Source organism: Salvelinus fontinalis, chromosome 7 (assembly GCF_029448725.1).
Source record: "Salvelinus fontinalis isolate EN_2023a chromosome 7, ASM2944872v1, whole genome shotgun sequence".
Classification (NCBI taxonomy): domain Eukaryota; kingdom Metazoa; phylum Chordata; class Actinopteri; order Salmoniformes; family Salmonidae; genus Salvelinus; species Salvelinus fontinalis.
Window position 1 is genome coordinate 46,038,719 of NC_074671.1, and position 21,028 is coordinate 46,059,746.

General features: G+C 40.1%; 1 protein-coding gene across 1 annotated transcript in view; it reads left to right on the plus strand.

Annotated features, from left to right (window-relative positions):
• Positions 1 to 2,332: 2,332 nt before the first annotated feature.
• Positions 2,333 to 21,028, plus strand: part of LOC129859526 (parathyroid hormone 2 receptor-like) — a 36,182-nt gene continuing 17,486 nt past the window's right edge. The window contains exons 1-6 of the mRNA XM_055929387.1: positions 2,333 to 3,053; positions 4,399 to 4,498; positions 12,888 to 12,998; positions 14,010 to 14,131; positions 14,355 to 14,452; positions 19,247 to 19,430. Coding sequence (XP_055785362.1) covers positions 2,946 to 3,053; positions 4,399 to 4,498; positions 12,888 to 12,998; positions 14,010 to 14,131; positions 14,355 to 14,452; positions 19,247 to 19,430 — 723 coding nt within the window. The 5' untranslated portion in view covers positions 2,333 to 2,945. The remainder of the gene's footprint in view (positions 3,054 to 4,398; positions 4,499 to 12,887; positions 12,999 to 14,009; positions 14,132 to 14,354; positions 14,453 to 19,246; positions 19,431 to 21,028) is intronic.

Here is a 21,028-nt window from a genome sequence, read left to right on the forward strand (position 1 = left end):
AGAGATCTGTAATCCACTAGGATCCTTTGCATCAAAAAAAAGTTGTTAATGCTGTACTACACCCTAGGAAATATAAATCCAAAACACAGGTCTAAACTGGTTGCTATCAGGCTACTTGCCATGGCTAGATCAGCAGATCTCCGCCAATCTTGTGTAGATGTACTATTGAATAGAATCAAGGAAGACATGGTTACATTGGGGGGTTAAATGCAAACTACACTGCTCAAAAAAATAAAGGGAACACTTAAACAACACAATGTAAATCCAAGTCAATCACACTTCTGTGAAATCAAACTGTCCACTTAGGAAGCAACACTGATTGACAATACATTTCACATGCTGTTGTGCAAATGGCATAGACAAAAGGTGGAAATTATAGGCAATTAGCAAGACACCCCCAAAAAAGGAGTGATTCTGCAGGTGGTGATCACAGACCACTTCTCAGTTCCTATGCTTCCTGGCTGATGTTTTGGTCACTTTTGAATGCTGGCGGTGCTCTCACTCTAGTGGTAGCATGAGACGGAGTATACAACCCACACAAGTGGCTCAGGTAGTGCAGTTCATCCAGGATGGCACATCAATGCGAGCTGTGGCAAAAAGGTTTGCTGTGTCTGTCAGCGTAGTGTCCAGAGCATGGAGGCGCTACCAGGAGACAGGCCAGTACATCAGGAGACGTGGAGGAGGCCGTAGGAGGGCAACAACCCAGCAGCAGGACCGCTACCTCCGCCTTTGTGCAAGGAGGTGCACTGCCAGAGCCCTGCAAAATGACATCCAGCAGGCCACAAATTTGCACTTATAATTCTGGTCATTCTAGTTTCAAGCATTAAGTTACTCAGAACCAGTAATAAAATCTTAGTAACAAGTTATATTATCTTATTAAGATAATTAAGGACTAAAAAGCTTGAAACAAGTGAAATGCTCTAACATAAAAACTGACTGGTAAGAAGATATATCTTGTCAGACAAAAAAACACATATTTTCCTGGCATCACTCAGCTGGGGCCCTCACCTCCTCCCTGTAGGCTCTCATTGATGTTGGTATTCAGGATACCACTGTTGTGTCGTCAGCAAACTTGATGACTGAGTTGGAGACGGCCGGGGTCGGCAGTCATGGGGGAATAGGCAGTACAGAAGGGGCTGAGCACGCACCCTTGTGGGGCCCCCGTGTTGAGGATCAGCGTGGCGGGGGTGTTGTTGTCTACCTTTACCACTTGGGGTCGGCCCATCAGGAAGTCCAGGACCCAGTTGCACAGGGAGGGGTTCAGACCCAGGGCCCTGATCTTAGTGATGAGCTCGGAGGGCACTGTGCTGTTGAAGACTGAGCTGTAGTCAATGAACAGCATTCTTACATAGGAATTTCTCTTGTCCAGCTGGGATAGGGGAGTGTTTAGTGCAATGCCGATTGCGTCGTTCGTGGATCTGTTGGGGCGACCAGCAAATTTATTTTAGTTGGTCAGGGCGTGAGTTGGGGTGGGCATTCTATGTTGTTTTTCTATGTTTTGTTTTGTTGTTATATTTCTATGTGTTTGGCCTAGTATGGTTCTCAATCAGAGGCAGGTGTTAGTCGTTGTCTCTGATTGGGAGCCATATTTAGGTAGCCTGTTTTCTATTGTGTTTTGTGGGTGGTTGTTTCCTGTGTTAGTGTTTGCACCATACGGGACTGTTTCGGTTGTTTGTTTGTACTTTTGTTATTTTGTTCAGTGTTCTGTGGATTTATTAAATATCTCATTATGGACACTTACCACACTGCACATTGGTCCGATCCTTGCTACTCCTCCTCAGACGAAGAGGAAATCCGTTACATAGGGATGCAAGGACTGACCACCCATGAGATCAAAATGATAATTTCAACCATGTTTTGAAGCTATACAGTGTTTAATACATTATTTACAAAACTTTTGTAAAACAAGCTTACAATTTGGGTTCTGATGGGGTAAAACCGTTGATTTAAACTCATGAGGCATTTCTATGTTATATTTGTCAAGAATCAATGGCTTTATCATGAATTTAAAATGTAAAAAAAGTGATGCACTTCCAATCACAGACACAGAGAATTTGACAAAATCTGACAAACTCTGAGTCATACCAAGATTCAACATGAACATTATTGTTTGCAAACAATTTTTTCTCAAAAAACATTCATTTTTAATTTGTGTCATTTAGTTTTTAAGACACTCATGACTTTCCCAAAATTAATTAATTTTTAATTTATGTAAATTCGTTTTTAAGACACTCATGAGCGAACGCGAACACACACACACACACACACACTGAATCGTGCAGACCGCTGCCGACATCTCTTCCCACATCGCAAAATTTCAGCACCACAGATAGATAGCACCACTACTCACGTTCAGCCGAGAAATGCAGTTGTAGGTAGGTAGGTTGGCTAGGCTACAGTAGAGATTAATAGTTATTTGGGTTGTCAGGTGTAAGCAGCAAACTCGATTTTACACGTCTAGCCTATGGATAATTCTGGTTGGAATTTTCTTGCGACTTTTTGACCGTAATGAGTATTCGTGTTTAACATATATATTTTTAATGGCAATTAACGAGACAACATGCCCAAATTGTCTCTGTAAAGCAAACTTAGCATACCAAAATGGTGTTTCAGAGAAAAAAACTACAACAGGACACAAGTAGCCTGAATGGCCAGTCATATAGCCTATATATTTTAAGGTACACAAGTGATCAGTAAACTTTTTGAACAAGTTTATGGTACATCCTTATTTCAGACGGAAGACATCAAAACTCTGACCAATGCTACGCTATTTCTGCGCCCTTTCTCCGGAAAACCTCTTTCAACAGACTTCCAAGAGCGTTTGATGGAAATACACAGAGTAGGTTAGGCTACACACAGTCGGACTAGCACGGGTTTGACACAACACCTGAACTACTGCGTGCTTCAAAAACACAGCTGATTTTTGAGTTTATCGAAACCTCTGTATGCAACGCTGTCCACCAATTATCTTCAAAATGAATACGATACTTCTGAGTTACTTTGCGAAGTTTCTTTTATGCTGGAATGTAGTTTACCTACACGTTTACGCACAGGTAAGTAGGCTAGCCAATCGACTAATATTGTTTATGTATTTTTTGTGGAGGAATTAATCCATAGGGTTTACATCTGTGCATACATCTCTGCATATAATAAACCATACACATACGGAATTTGCATGACCATTTTACATAGGCTACCAGCAACATGATGCAAGATTATATACACTGAGTGTACAAAACATTAGGAACACCTTCTCTTTCCACGACAGACTGACCAGGTGAATCAAGGTGAAAGCTATGATCCCTTATTGATGTCAATCAGTATAGATGAAGGGGGAGGAGACAGGTTAATGAAGGATTTTTAAGCCTTGAAACAATTTAGACATGGATTGTGTATGTGTGCCATTCAGAAGGTGAATGGGCAAGACCAAATATTGAAGTGCCTTTGAACTGGGTATGGTAGTATGTGCCCATTTGAGTGTTTCAAGAACTGCAACGCTGTTGGATTTTTCACACTCAACAGTTTACCCTGTGTATCAAAAATGGTCCAACACCAAAAGGACATCCAGCCAACTTGACACAACTGTGGGAAGAATTCCTGTGGAGCGCTTTTGACACCTTGTAGAGTCCATGCCTCGACGAAACAGCATTAGCCTATGTTTAGGCAGGCTATTGCAAGTCTAGTTGACAAAGATCTTGGCATAATGAATTTGGTTGCTTTTTTACTTGCATCCACAATTCCCTATTCCTCTACTCTTTTACCATTTTCTCTCTGTCTATCTTTTAAAATATTTATCCTGTAAATAATGGGGAAACTAAGATGGATGTTTCTAAATATTATCATTTACAAAATGGTGGCCATAATCCAATTTCTTTTCCCCACATATTATGTTTCCTCCTTTGGTGCTATTTCATATGGAAATGTAATCGGTTATGTATTGTTATTCAGCCATGCCCGCTTCCATACTCATCAGTCAGTGTTTGCATATAAATTGTTGACTGGTACTCAACATCCACTTTCTCCTTGAATGCATTTAAATGAGGCGTAATTATGAGCACAGTGCATCAGCGTGTGTGTGTAGCGATTGCTTACTGTGATGTATATGACTTATGTTTAATTTATGAAGTATGTGTTATGATACGGTATACTGTATGTCACTGTAATTATGACATTAGATTTGATCAAAGTTTTTATATCAAAGCCACTTTACCATTTCTGCTATTGTCATGTTTGAGATCCAAATTATCTCTGGGGTGAAGATTCCCCTAGGTACATATCTAGGATCAGCTTCCCCTCTCCAATCCTAACCTTAACCATTAGTGGGGGAAATGCTAATCTGACCCAAGTTCATCATCGAAGGGGCAACTTTTTGAATCAATGCTGCAATCTACTCTGTAGGTTCATCCAGAGGTCGGCCTCACAGCACAGGAGCAGATGTACCTGCTGTATGATGTCAAAGTTGAGTGCCATCAGAACATCTCCACACACAACCCTGCAGGTGGGAAAACACTGACTTACGTAAATCGTTTTATCTTTGGGCAGCATAGGAAATATACCAACTTTTTTGTTTGTGTTTCTGTAATTGGTACCCACTAAGCAGATGATTGGTCTACCTAGCTTTACCGGAGCCCCATTGGCCAGCGTGTTTCCAGGTGGATCTAGACAGACCTTTATGGTAACCGTAGCGGCCGACCATACTTCATCCTGTCTGGAGAGACCAAATCCCATAACTTTACCTGTTTTTGCCTCCTGCGCATTGGAAAAGGGGTTGTGTTTTGAGAGACGGGCAACACTAGCCTGCTCCACGTCTGCCCACGCTCTCCCAGGCTTCACTCAGTCAGAGATTGGAGTTGGTAAAAGAGACTGGATGTGGTGCTGCTGCATGTACACTTTGACACACTGCACTCCTTGCATTTCTCACATTGTCAGTCAATGTTCAACATGAGATTTACTGAATTGAGTAATGCTTTTAGCAAAAAAATTGTATTCTGATATTTATCCAAAGGATTTATTATCCACCTCCAAATTATTATTATATATTTTTAATTGGGGTAACTTGAGACAACTTTTGATACAGCATGGATGAAAACTACAACTACATAAGTGGTCTTAGGGAGGGGGGAAAAGAACTGGGATGATGGCCACCACTTAGTAAACAAAAACATTTCTAAAAATTCTTCTTCGTTTTCCCATATAGGCACTCTTGAAGAACGGAGGGAGGAACTTCTTGAAAAGCCTTTATTTCCTTGGAAGACCACTGCAGTTTGATTAGGCAAAGATGACTTAAGATCACAGATATCATGCTGTGGTGTCTCCCTAGCCACAGAATCTGTGGGTGCTGAAATGTGGATTTATTCCATTCATTTGAATCTGCCAATTTACCAGTCCCAAACCCACAGTTGTTTCTCTTTCTGGCTGCTGCTCTCCATATTATTATCCTCCATGTGTCCGCCCACATTCTGTAGTGGAGAGCAGTGTGAGAGATGGATAAAAACAAACCTCTTTGTGTGTTTGATCCAAAATCTACCAGCCATTAAAACCAGGTGGGAGAATAGAAATATCAGAACATAAACAGATATTGGAGTATAATGGCTAATTAGAGTGTATGTATTGTTTGGTGACTGTTTAAATATAAACAGACCAGCATCTGATACCCATCCAAATTTTGTCATGACGGAAGTATTACGGTTTTCACTGGGAGGCAACATGAAAATACAGTTTGCTATATCTTCTGAGAGATGCAGAAATGACTAACACTTTATTTTAAGGGTCCATTATAAAACATTTATAAGGCCGTTTGCCCACCATGTATTAATAATTATTCCCACATTTGTAAATGTTAGTTAGCTAGTTATTCACAAGTGTATATATATACACATGACCAAAAGTATGTGGACTTGCTTCCAAGAGCATTAGTGAGGTCGGACACTGATGTTGGGCAATTAGGCCTGACTTGCAGTCGGCGTTCCAATTCATCCCAAAGGTGTTCGATGGGGTTGGGGTCAGGGCTCTGTGCAGGCCAGTCAAGTTCTTCCATACCGATCTCAACAAATAATTTCTGTATGGACCTCACTTTGTGCACGGGGGCATTGTCATGCTGAAACAGGAAAGTGTCTTCCCTAAAATGCCACAAAGTTGGAAGCACAGAATCGTATGGAATGTCATTGTATGTTGAAGCATTAAGATTTCCCTTCACTGGAACTAGCCCGAACCATGAAAAACAGCCCCAGACCATTATTCCTACTCCACCAGACTTTACAGTTGTCACTATGCATTCGGACAGGTAGCGTTCTCCTGGCATCCGCCAAAGCCAGATTCGTCCGTCGGACTGCCAGATGGGGAAGCGCGATTCATCATTCCAGAGAATGAGTTTCAACTGCTCCAGAGTCCAATGGCGGTGAGCTTTACATCACTCCAGCTGACGCTTGGCATTGTGCGTGGTGATCTTAGGCTTGGGTGCGTTTGCACAAACAGTTCTTGTGCTGACGTTGCTTCCAGAGGCAGTTTGGATCTCGGTAGTGAGTGTTGCAATCGAGGACAGAGGATTTTTCCGCGCTACGCGCTTCAGCACTCGGCGGTCCCGTTCGGTGAGCTTGTGTGGCCTACCACTTCGTGGCTGAGCTATTGTTGCTCTTAGACATTTCCACTTCACAATAAGAGCACTTACAGTTGACCCGGGCAACTGAAATAGCCGAATCCACTAATTTGATGGGGTGTCCACATACGTTTGTAAACATTCTGTGTTTCATGCTTATTCTTTTACCAGTGTTAGGTTCTTATTTATCAGAGTAAATAACACACGGACACTAGAGAAGCTAACAAAGTTTAATTCTGTCCAAAGGTTCTGTTCAGCTTTAATTCAAACAACCCAACATTTCTCACATCACAGATATATATATATCCCACTTAAGACACTCCTCCTTCTCTCCAATCATTTAATCTTATGGTTCTACAGGAAAAGAGTAACAGGATATTAAACCCTTATTACTCCCTTCAGGGGATCTGACCTCACCTCCTGACCTCAACCCCTCCTTCACCTAATCCACAGATGTCCATCTGTCTTTCCTGTATCAACGCAGTGCTCTCCTCCCGTCCCCCAACACATTCCAACGCCATCTGGCTTTCTACAGAGAACCATTAACTTCAGACATAAAACCCAGTCTCTTTCACTCCTAATATTCTATGCTTCTTCTCTATCATTTATTTAATATCTCAATGTTCAAAAAATTCGAATCCAACACCAGGTACTGCTGGAATGTTTACCAATGGCATGCATCTTTTTGTAGGAAATTACACTGATCTCTGAAAACATTTATAAGGTATTTAAGTATAAATAGTGCTCACTTTAGATTAGGGACTGAAAAATGACTTTACTAATCACACAATTTTTATAAATGCCATATAAATAGTTTATTATGGACCCTTAATAAAATAAAGTTTTACCAAAATGACATCAATGAAACAACTTATTGGCTAAATGATATGCTGCCTTTCATTAGAGTAAAATAAATAAACATTTACAAAATTGTATAACCCCACTTCCCCTCAATCAGTGGTGTATTTGTCTATTGTATTTGGTTTTTCCAGATAACTTAAACCAGATCTAAATAATCTTGTGTTCCCTTTTCAATTTTAGATGACGGGGCAGTCTGTGATTGGTTCATCCATTTGGGCCTTTAAATTGATGATATATAGCAATTATATAGCTCTGTTGTTGTTTGATTCCGAGATTGTCCCTTTAAAGGCAATGGTCCAATTCTAACCATTATTGGCCACCGTATTACTGCCAGGTGTTCTCTCGTTAAACCATCAATACGAGCTAAGATCACCCACACACCTGATCTCAGTTGCAACCATTATTAGCCATCATATTACCACTCCTGCGGTGCTTAACTTCAAAGATGCTAATTGAGTAGACTAAGGACGGCTGTATCTACAGTATTTGAGAATCATTCTATACATCTGAAATAAAGTATTTTCTCATTTACCACGACAAATCTACAGTGGCATTTTTCCCTACACATTTTATGTACTGAAAATTCATGTTGGTGTACATGAGTAAAAAAAAAAAAATGTTTCTAATTTATGTAATACATTAATTATGACTTGGTTTAATACAGTAGGGCTATGGAAATTTCAAGAGAGGAAAGTACAATATTTCTGAACATTGTCCATGTTTAAAATTGTAATTTAAATCAAGCCTATCATGATTGTGTTAATATTTTTTTTATTCAAATGGCGTTATAGTCTAATAAAAATATATAAAATTGCACAAATGATATTCTAATTATGTTGACATGAAACAGTTGTATGATATAGACTCCATTATTACAGTAAGTATTTGACATTCATTCATTAGGCTACAAGCCTTATGATTGTCAATGCTCTTATAGGTCATTATTTAATTGGGGTGGAAATAGAGAACCAGAAGCAGCTGTCAAACACGGTAATAACGAGACGTCAACTAATCTACTCGTAAATCTTTTTTTTAATTTTTTATCATGATTATATTAGCACGCAGGTTTATGTAATCTACTGCATTGTTTTAAGAAAACAAGTGCTAATATGCTGTAGTGTGTGGAGCTCAGCTTCTTCTTTACAATTGGCCAAACATGTTCACTTAATGTCATGGGATTATGTAAACATAATCTTTGTTGTATGAGGTGTTGTATCCAGACCCTGGTCAAATATATTCTCTAAAATGCATGACAATGTTCGAGTTGTGCTTGATTTAGTGTGCACTCTTAGAAAAAAAGATTCCGAAATGGTTCTTTGGCTGTCCCAATAGGCACAGAATAACCTTTTTTGGTTCCAGGTAGAACTCTTTTGGGTTCCATGCAGAACCATCTGTGTCTACATGGAATCAAAATGGGTTATTCAAAGCATCCTGCTATGGGAACAGCCGAAGAGCCCTTTTAGGTTGTAGATAGCTCTTCTTCCCCTAAGAGTGTAGTTGTACTTTTTGGGACTATAACAGATACATTACATTTTATTGACAAAGAGATATGCTAACTGTGGATAACAGTCATTCAAGTGCAGCATAACTAGCTAGCTAGCAAAGCGATTCACATTTCCTGCTATCTAACCAAATGACACCTGCATCTCTAGATGTAGTCACCGAAAAACGACATGAGAAAAAAAGTTGGTCACTCACTCACTCCTCCAATGACATGACATCCTCCTAGCAGCTAGCTAACTAGCTAACTGGGGTATATCCAACCGTATACTATGGGTCTGACAAAACATAGATTTTTACTGCTCTAATTATGTTGGTAACCAGTTTATAATATGTTTTTAACTTGCTAAATAAATAGTTAGCTACATAAATAAATACGCCAGCTGTCACACCCTGGCCTTAGTTATTTTTGTTTTCATTATTATTTTAGTTAGGTCAGGGTGTGACATGGTGAATGTATGTGTTTTTGTAGTGTCTAGGGTGGTTGTAAGGTTAGGGGGTTTATTAGAGTAGTTGGGTTTATGTTTAGTATAGATGTCTAGCTGTGTCTATGGTTGCCTGAAGGGTTCTCAATCAGAGACAGATGTCATTAATTGTCTCTGATTGGGAGCCATATTTAAGGCAGCCATAGGCACTAGGTTTTTGTGGGTAATTGTCTGTGTCTATGTTATACGTTTGTAGCCTGTGTGTGCACTACGTTCATAGCTTCACGGTCGTTTGTTTGTTTTGTTAGTTTTTTTGTAAGAGTGTTTCTTTTCGTGTTACGTCTTCGTCATCAATATTAAAAGGAAGATGTATTTCTCACACGCTGCGCCTTGGTCCAATCTCTCTTATCAAGACGATCGTGACACCAGCCCAGGGATGTCAAACTCAATCAGCGCACAGGCCATATTGAAAAAACACAATGAATTCGTGGGCCAGACATACAGTAGCCTACTTGCAACTGCGACCCAAACTGGCCATTGTTGTATTAGAAAAATATGTCCCTTTATAATTTCCTCTTATGTACATAGGATGCTGTATATAGCATCTTAACAAATGAAAACAAGAGATAACTAATATTTGTTTAGCCTTTGATACTATATTTGCAGATGCGCATAATATGCCTCAAGCCTAATCAAAAAGTATTGAATAACTCCAAATAACAAAAACTAGCTATAACTTAAAACATGTTTTTCATTTTTTTGCACTGCATCAATCACCAGTGCTGTTGAATGCAGCATTGCTGTATGGTGCACTCAAAATGTATTGTATTTGAGTAGCCAGCCTAGGCTACTTCTCAAATGTTTCCGTAACAGGCCAACATGTTTCTCCTTTGCATGGTGTTTTGTTGCAGGTTTTGTTTTTTGGTTATTCATTGTAAAGCTTTAAAAACCGAAGCCAGGCTGCAACATTTTAGTAGCCTAGCTAGGACTGTTGCATGTGTCTGTCGACACTTTCTCTCCGCTGCAAGCTGTAAACGGGACACATGAAAGCAGCACAATTGAAGTTGAATTCACCAATTCAGGGCACATCGGGCCATCATTTCATAAAGTAGATGTCTCAACTCATTTATACTCGCTTGTGTGTCCTATTCGGGCTGTAGGCCTTGCTTGACACATGCGCTAGACTATTGTCCTTGCTAGTTTGATTGTATTTGACATTCCCAGCTGTCACGGCCGTCGATTGAAGTAAACCAAAGCGCAGCGTGGTGAGCGTACATATTCCTTTTATTTAGGATGACGCCGACAAAAACAATAGAAAAACGACCGTGAAGCTTAACAGGGCTAATGCCACAAACAAAGTTAACTTCCCACAAAGCAAAGAGGGAAAAGGGCCAACTAAGTATGGTTCCCAATCAGAACCAACAATAGACAGCTGTCCCTGATTGAGAACCATACCCGGCCAAAACATAGAAATACAAAATCATAGAAAAACAAAACATAGGATGCCCACCCCAAATCACACCCTGACCAAACCAAAATAGAGACATAAAAATGCTCTCTAAGGTCAGGGCGTGACACCAGCCTTAGTTACAGTTGTCCGTTTTTGTCAAAATATTGGGTCATTGAAACTGAAACGGTGCATCCCTGATGGGTGGAGGCAGCAAACAATGTACCAGGCCATCTGTGATTTACAACCTTATCGCAATATCTTTTGGACTACCAAAAAATGTGTTGTTAAAGGATATTAATCCATTTATTCCGCCAACAATGCCTTACTTTACGTCATGGAATTTTGAGTGAAATAGAACCTATTTTTAAAACCTCATCAAGTTGGCTTTGAAGCATAACCTGGGAATTTGATATTTTTGACTGATATTATGATGGTCTGTTTGTTTCATATCTTCAAAGTAGTTAAAACACTGTCAGTTCCACTTTAAGGTATTTCACACTGTCCGCCCATGTGTTGACCTGGCAAGTGGGTCCCAAACCCCAATATGGCACATTTCCTGTCTGTCAGTTTAAATCGATACAACATGCGTTGATGTCTCAAATGATAATGTGACTCAAACCAGCTATAATCAGATCCAATTTGGCTCTGAGATAATGAAGTATGACAATATACACATAGGAAGGCTACTGCAGCTGAGACACTGAAACCTACAAATATCCACTTCTCTTTAGACCTGGATTGCAATCATAAAATATATGGATTTATTTCTAATCTATTTGCATCTTATTTTCTCTCCCACTTAGGTCTTTATTACTCAGTCTCAGGTCACAGGGTGCCATTTGGGACGCACACCCACCCTAGTCACTTGTTTCACTGAACCATCCGGAGGGCTAGCTGACAAAAGACGACAACCTATTACTCATAGTGCTCTCCCACTAGTCTACTCATCTGGTGGACAGATAGTTTATATAGCTGTAATGACTATGAGCAATGTTCTTGCACTTGTCGCTAATGAGTGACTCATAAGCTTTGTCTTTCCATCTCACCCTCTCATCGTGGAATATAGATTAATATTAGAAATGTGTTTAATCAAGGAGGTTTAAATAGACATAGTGGAAGAAATATTTTTTCTCTTTGGAGCCGAGTTGTAGTATATTGATCCTTCTTGAACTTGTCTCATTGATGACATTGATGTGGACTGAGTGGACACTGCTGGATATTTGCCCTTTCTTAAATTGAGTGGATCAAAATCGAGTGACCGCAGGATTACCAGCACATACCATGGACAGGCACAAAAGCAACAAGTCAATGAAACCTTTCAATGATAATGCCTTGAGTTCCATAGCAGTGATTTCTTTTAAATTCAGATTTATCTGAAGGAGTGTCCATGGGAGGCCTGGGAGCCTCCGTTCCCTTGATGACGATACCCTTCATCACAATGTCCAAATAATGTCACTTATGAACGTAAAAGCGTCAAATATGTACATCACACATATTGACGTTTGTGATTGTGAAGATTTGACGTATAATGGCAATATGTCAGTAAATGTTACATATTTGGCATATTACCATAGTATATTATCTAGTGGTGGGCACTAATATGGAAAATCCATACTAATATATCACTTGAATTTTTTTGATATGATATCGATATATATCGGTTTTATAAAAACATTGTTTTTACTTTTCTGTTCACCTCCACAGCTCTGTGAAGTCCAGACAAGTGCTTTCTGATTGCTCATTGGAACCTATGTGAAAGCTAAATCTACAGTTTAATAAGTCCATTCACCACGATTTGGCAAATCAGCAGGCAATTAAGTCACTAAGTTGAGAGCCTGTGAGAAGGTCTATGAGAGGGGTTTGTGCATGCAGGAACAGTCACGTACAGTATGGGTTTTTACATAATAGTGTAAGTTAACAGGAAGGTTAAACCAACGTCATAATATGCCGTCCGTATATCGATATCAAATGCAAATAAACCAATATCATATAGAATGATCAGTATTGATGCCCACCACTAACATTACCTTACTCCCCTTTTCCTCTACGTGTCCAGATTACCTTTGTCCCCCTGGCTGGGACGGTCTGATCTGTTGGCCCCAGGGATCCCCCGGAGCGCTAACCAAGGTCCCCTGCCCCAGCTACATCTACGACTTCAACCATCAAGGTATTGGGGTATAGATAGGCAACACACTTGCTATACTCATGGAGACAGATTTACTAAGCGTTTGCGCTAGGTGCAAAGTTTGTTTTTTTTGTTGTTGAAAGGTATAAAACCCCCAAAGAAGTCTTTGTTTACACTTTACCTTAAAGCTAGAATATTTAGTTGCTATATCCATTTTTGGACTTGAACATTAATGGTATACACCCATTGATTCTTGTAGAATATACACTGAGTATACAAAGCATTAGGAACACCTGCTCTTTCTAAGACATGACCAGGTGAATCCAGGTGAAAGCTATGATCCCTTATTGATGTAACTTGTTAAATCCACTTCAGTCAGTGTAGATGAAGGGGAGGAGAACAGTTAAAGAAGGATTTTTAAGCATTGAGACAATTGAGACCTAGATTGTGTATGTGTGCCATTCAAAGGGTGAACGGTCAAGCCAAAAACTATAAGTGCCTTTGAACGGGGTATGGTAGTAGGTGCCAGGCGCACCGGTTTGTGTGAAGAACTGCTACGCTGCTGGGTTATTTACGCTCAACAGTTTCCCGTGTGTGTCAAAAATAGTCTACTACTCAAAGGACATCCAGCCAACTTGACACAACTGTGGGAAGCATTGGCGTCAACATGGGCCAGCATCCCAAGCAATGTACATGTAATGGATTTAACCTATTGAATTGTTTGATGAGCATGAAAACGATGTAAACCATACCCCATGGCCGTCTCAGTCACGAGATCTCAGCCTAATCTCCCATAAGTGTTCAATTTATGGGAGATTCTGGAGCGGCACCTGAGGCTGCGTTTTCCACCACAAACAAAACACCAAATTATATAATTTATTTTTGAAGAATGGTGTCGCATCCCTCCAATAGAGTTCCAGACACTTGTAGAATCCATTCCAAGTTTGCTTTGAAGCTGTTCTGGCTCGTGGTGGACGCTTTATGTTGGTGTTTCCTTTGTTTTGGCAGTTACCTGTATGTTGCAATGTAAATGACCAGACCTTGTGTGTCCAGGTCATGCATACAGGAAGTGTGATGTCAACGGTTCCTGGGTTTCTGTGGAGGGGTTGAACCGAACGTGGTCCAATTATTCTGACTGCTTGAGATTCCTTTTACCTGGTCAAGAGGAGGAAAAGGTAATCCCAATCACCACTTCAGTCACACCAAAGATTCCAATTAACATTGTTGGGGTTGCACACTTGACTCATGACAATACTTGAGTTTCTCTGACTCACGCTAACAGCGTAGCTACACTGGGGCGTTGGGAAAACGGTAGGTCTTTAGCTTCTATGCTAGACGCCTAACTTTTTGCCGGCGTAAACAGTGTAGCAGGCCTGTAAGATATCCATTTCTCTCTAGCAGGACTTCTTTGACCGGCTGTACGTCATGTACACCATTGGATATGCACTGTCCTTCATCTCTCTTCTAGGGGCCATTGTCATCATAGGCTACTTCAGGTAAGACAGCCTCGTATCCCAACAATTGGTCCTTTCTCCAGAAGTGTATAATTGTTTTTTAAATTCTTATACCCAGTCATTTCCTTTCAGTCATAGACCATTGCAGAATAGACAAGTTCCCTAGTATCAGGGTTCCCTTCAATGAAAAGTCTTTGCTGCTCTATCCACCTGTGTAAATGCCACTGAGATCATATAGCACTAGGCCTCATTTGTTCATCACCATTTTCCAAAAACAGCCTCACAGTAAATGATAAGTAAAAATAAATATCCTGGCCAATCCTCTTGACTCATCTCCAATTTCTCTGTGAAATGCCATCCCAAAGATGAAAAAAAAATGCATTACCTGAAGACCCACTGGGCACAGCATGCCATTTCAATGTGGAAATTTGGGTAATATTAGGTTGAGACGTTGATCAATGAGATTTCTATCTTTATTCACCCACTCAAAAAAACTGCCAGAGGTTTGTTGAATTCCCAATGTGTTTTCACTATGCTTTCAACCATCTATAAGCACAACCAAATTCCAATGGAAAAACAATGTTCGATATTTGGTTTAGTTGTCATCTAAATGTGTTATCACTGAACTTTCAACCATTTAAAAGCACAACAAAATTCAAATGGGAATACAATGTCATATTTTCTATTTATACAACAACTTAATGTGTCATTACTGTGCTTCATGGAACGAATTGCAAAAATCACTGAAGCTGGAGATATAACCCTCTAACTTTAAGCATCAGCTGTCAGAGCAGTTTACCAATCACTGTACCTGTACACAGCCAATCTGTAAATAGCACACCCAACTACCTCATCCCCATATTGTTATTTATCTTCTTGCTCTTTTGCACCCCAGTATCTCTACTTGCACATCATCATCTGCACATTAATCTATCACTCCAGTGTTAATGCTAAATTGTAATTATTTTGCCTCTATGGCCTATTTATTGCCTTTACCTCCCTAATATTCTACATTTGCACACACTGTACATAGATTATTCTATTGTGTTATTGACTGTACGTTTGTTTATGAGTAACTCTGTGTTGTTGTTTTTGTCGCACTGCTTTGCTTTATCTTGTCCGGGTCGCAGTTGTAAATGAGAACTTGTTGTCAACTGGCCTACCTGGTTAAATAAAGGTGAAATAAAGATAAACACAAAAAGATTCATCAAATAGCGCAACCAAATTACCTGGATTTTATATGAGATTACATGAAAAGTACATAGTGCAAGTGATCAATGCTGTTCAAGATTCTTCACAGGTTATTATATAAATTGTAAAGATCTCCACAGACCTGTGACCTTTGCATGCTATCTTGAATATGCACACTTTCTTTGATTACATAAGAAGACATTTATAGTGACAGTAGGCTAACCTCAACATTTGGCCATGGATGTGTGACTTATTTCAAGGTTGAATAAACACTGTTACATTAGTTTGTAAGATAGCCTTAACTTTAGGCTGTTTGCTGTATTACATATTTATTATTGTATTGTGTTTGGTTGACAACTCAGCCAAATATCAAAAATTTAAAAGATATCTAATGCTTAGATAGTTTCATCTGAGCCACTGGCTTAATCATATTCTTAATTTTTGTTGTTTTAGTTGGAGACGTGAATCCTACATATTATTTGTTAACTTGTCGAAAAGTTAACAGGCTAGTTACTGCACACCAAAACTGAATTGTGTTTGGTTGTCAAAACAACCAAATATCAACATTTAATGAGATGTATCTTTTGTGCCACTGACTTAGTCTGGCCTTAATTCCAGTTTGTCTACTACTTAAATACTGATTTGTTGGATTCATGTCTCCAACTCAACCAAGAATCAAAGTTAAAGAATAGGACTGTCATAATTCCCTAATAATAGAGCAAAACACGCTTTGTACAAGTTAAAGAATACGACTAAATGAAATTAAACTTTAATTAGACTAGATTTTGGCCTATTCTTTAACTTTGATTCTTGGTTGAGTTGGAGACGTGAATCCAACATTTCAAAGCTTTTCATTATGAGTTGTCAATATCATGAATGCAATTAGAGAAGGAAGTATTACTCAAGCATCTTCCCTCAGTATTTCCCAAGTGGCGCAGTGGTCTAAGGCACTGCATTTCAGTGCTAGAGGCGTCACTACAGACACCCTAGTTTGAATCCAGGATGTATCACAACCAGCTGTGATTGGGAGTCATAGGGCGGTGCACAATTGGTCCAGCGTTGTCCATGTTTGACCGGTGTAGGCCATCATTGTAAATAAGAATTTGTTCTTGCCTAGTTAAATAAAGTTTAAATTAAAAAACACAGTACACTGTAAAACTAACTAAAATGGTCTGAGGAAACTGATTGTGGGGAACCATTTTGATTTTATAAACCGTGGAATTTTGTGTTTTTTACTCAATTCAGGTTATTTTATTCAATTCAGGTTACTCAATGCAATTAGGTTTTATATTGTACAGTTGAAGTCGGAAGTTTACATACACTTAGGTTGGAGTCATTAAAACTAGTTTTTCAACCACTCCACAAATTTCTTGTTAACAAACTATAGTTTTGGCAAGTTGGTTAGGACATCTACTGTGTGTATGACACAAGTAATTTTTCCAAGAATTGTTTACAGACAGATTATTTCACTTATAATTCACTGTATCACAATTTCAGTGGGTCAGAAGTTTACATACACTAAGTTGACTGTGCCTTTAAACAGCTTGGAAAATTCCAGAAAATTATGTCATGGCTTTAGAAGCTTCTGATTTCAGTCAATTGGAGGTGTACCTGTGGATGTATTTCAAGGCCTACCTCAGTGCCTCTTTGCTTGACATCATGGGAAAATCTAAAGAAATCAGCCAAGACCTCAGAAAAAACATTGTAGACCTCCACAAGTCTGGTTCATCCTTGGGAGCAATTTCCAAACGCATGAAGGTACCACGTTCATCTGCACAAACAATAGTACGCAAGTATAAACACTATGGGACCACGCAGCCGTCATACCGCTCAGGAAGGAGACGTGTTCTGTCTCCGAGAGATGAACGTACTTTGGTGTGAAAAGTGCAAATCAATCCCAGAACAACAACAAAGGACCTTGTGAAGATGCTGGAGGAAACGGGTGCAAAAGTATCTATATCAGCAGTAAAACGAGTCCTATATCAATATAACCTGAAAGGCCGCTCAGCAAGGAAGAAGCCACTGCTCCAAAACCGCCATAAAAATCCAGACTACGGTTTGCAACTGCACATGTTGCAAACCGAAGATTGTACTTTTGGAGAACTGTTTGGCCATAATGACCATCGTTTTGTTTTGGAGGGAAAAGGGGGAGGCTTGCAAGCCGTAAAACACCATCCCAACTGTAAAGCACGGGGGTGGCAGCATCATGTTGTAGGGTGGGTTTGCTGCAGGAGGGACTGGTGCACTTCACAAAATGTATGGCCTTATGAGGATCAAAAATGATGTGGATATATTGAAGCAATATCTCAAGACATCAGTCAGGAAGTTAAAGCTTGGTCGCAAATGAGTCTTCCAAATGGACAATGACCCCAAGCATACTTCCAAAGTTGTGGCAAAATGGCTTAAGAACAACAAAGCCCTTTCCTCAATCGTATAGAAAATTTGTAGGCAGAACTGAAAAAGTGTGTGTGAGCAAGGAGGCTTACAAACCTGACTCACTTACACCAGCTCTGTCAGGAGGAATGGGCCAACATTCACCTAACTTATTGTGGGAAGCTTGTGGAAGGCTACCCGAAACGTTTGACCCAAGTTAAACAATATAAAGGCAATGCTACCAAATACTAATTGAGTGGATGTAAACTTCTGACCCACTGGGAATGTGATGAAAGAAATAAAAGCTTAAATAAATTATTCTCTCTACTATTATTCTGACATTTCAGATTCTTAAAATAAAGTGGTGATCTTAACTGACAAACGACAGGGAATTTTACTCAGATTAAATATCAGGATGTAACGGTCGTCGAAGTCGTTCTCCTCCTCAGACGAGGAGGAGCATGGATCGGACCAACACGCAGCGAGGTATGATGACATACTGAATTTATTTAACAAGAAAAAACACTATGAACACTTGAACAAACTACAAAACAATAAACGAAGTAGACAGACCTGAACTTACGAACTTACAATAACAACACGAAGAACGCACGAACAGGAACAGACTACAAACACGAACGAAAACGAAACAGTCCCGTGTGGTGCGACATACACAGACACGGAAGACAATCACCCACAAACAAACAGTGTGAACAGCCTACCTTTATATGGTTCTCAATCAGAGGAAACGTCAAACACCTGTCCCTGATTGAGAACCATATAAGGCTAATTACCAATGAACCTAAACATAGAAACACATAACATAGACTACCCACCCAGCTCACGTCCTGACCAACTAAACAAAGTAAAATAAAGGCAAATAAGGTCAGGAACGTGACACAGGAATAGTTTAAAACTGAGTTTAAATGTCTTTGGCTAAGGTGTATGTAAACTTCCGACTTCAACTGTATATGTATTAACAGTACATTTCCAAAATCCTCTCAACACAATAAACTATGTTTGAATGCCAAAAACAAATGTGTCGATGCCTAGAATTTATCTCTAGGTTTCTACCTAGGTTTCTTCCTTCTAGGTAGTTTTTCTTAGCCACTGTCCTTTTGCTACTGCTTTGCTTACTCTTTGAGGTTTAGGCTGGGTAAAGCACTTTGTGACAACTGCTGATGTAAAAGGGTTTTATAAAATGTATTTCATTGATTGAATATATTGATTGTTGAGCCTTGAGTGTTTTACCCCTGTCTGCCTGCCATGCAGACGCCTCCACTGCACTAGGAACTACATCCACATGCACCTGTTCATGTCCTTCATGCTGCGTGCCGTCAGCATCTTTGTCAAAGACAAGGTGGTCCACACCAACGGAGGTCTGCAGGAATTTGACACAGCGCTCATGGACAACTACAAGACCATCTCTGCTATGCCCCTTGACAACTCCCAGTTTGTGAGTACAGTGATGTTCTTCCCTTCAACTTCAAGGTCAGTTTGTTTGTTGTATGACAGGCGCTTAAAAGCTTGCTCTCAAGTGTCAGCAACATAGGGGGGTCGACAAATACACATTGAATACAAGACATCAAAAATCTAAATCACATCAAACGTTATTGGTGGCATACACATATTTAGCCAGATGTTATTGTGGGTGTAGCGAAATGCTTGTGTTCCTAGCTCCAATAGTGTAGTAATATCTAACAATACACAACAATACACACACATTTAAAAGGGAAAGAACGGAATTGAGAAATATAGAAATATTAGGGTGATCAATGAGTCCGGAGTATAAATATACAGTGCCTTCGGCAGGTATTCATACCCCTTGACCTTTTCCACATTTTGTTACGTTACAACCTTATTCAATTTTTTTTTTAAATGTATCAGCAATCTGCACACAATACCCCATAATAGACATTTTTGCACATTTTTATACAGAATTAAAAACTGAAATATCACATTTACATAAGTATTCTGACCCTTTGATGTGAGACTTGAAATTGAGCTCAGGTGCATCCATTGATCATCCTTAAGATGTTTCTACAACTTGATTGGAGTCCCCCTGTGGTAGATTCAATTGATTGGACATGATTTGGAAAGACATACACCTGTCTATATAAGGTCCCACAGTTGACAGTGCATGTCAGAGCAAGAAACCAAGCCATGAGGTCCAAGGAATTGTCCGTAGAACTCCAAGACAGGATTGTGTCGAGGCACAGATCTGGGGAAGGGTAGCAAAAAAAGCCTGCAGCATTGAAGGACCACAAGATCACAGTGGCCTCCATAATTCTTAAATGGAAGAAGTTTGTAACCACCAAGACTCTTCCTAGAGCTGAGCAATCCGGGGAGAAGGGCCTCGTCAGGGAGGTGACCAAGAACCCGATGGTTACTCTGACAGTGCTCTAGAGTTCCTCTGTTGAGATGGGAGAACCTTCCAGAGGGACAACCATCTCTGCAGCACTCCACCAATCAGGCCTGTATTGTAGAGTGGCCAGAAGGAAGCCACTCCTGAGTAAAAGGCACATGACAGCCCGCTTGGAGTTTGCCAAAAGGCACCTAAAGACTCTCAAGCCATGAGAAAAGATTCTCTGGTCTGACAAAACCAAGATTGAACTCTTTGGCCTGAATGCCAAGCGACAAAGTCTGGCGGAAACCTGGCACCATCCCTATGGTGAAGCATGGTGGTGGCTGCATTATGCTGTGGGGGTGTGTTTGGGGTGTTTTTCAGCGGCAGGGACTGGGAGAGTAGTCAGGATCGAGGCAAAGATGAACGTAGCAAAGTACAGACAGATTCTCGATGAAAACCTGCTTCAGGTTCACCTTCCGAAGGTTCACCTTCCAACAGGTCAATGACCCTAAGCACACAGCCAAGACAACGCAAGAGTTGTTTCGGGACAAGTCTCTGAATGTCCTTAAGTGGCCCAGCCAGAGCTCGGGCTTGAACCCGATCGAACACCTCTGAAGAGACCTGAAAATAACTGTGCAGCAACGCTCCCCATCCAACCTGACAGAGCTTGAGAGGATCTGCAGAGAAGAATGGGAGAAATTCCCCAA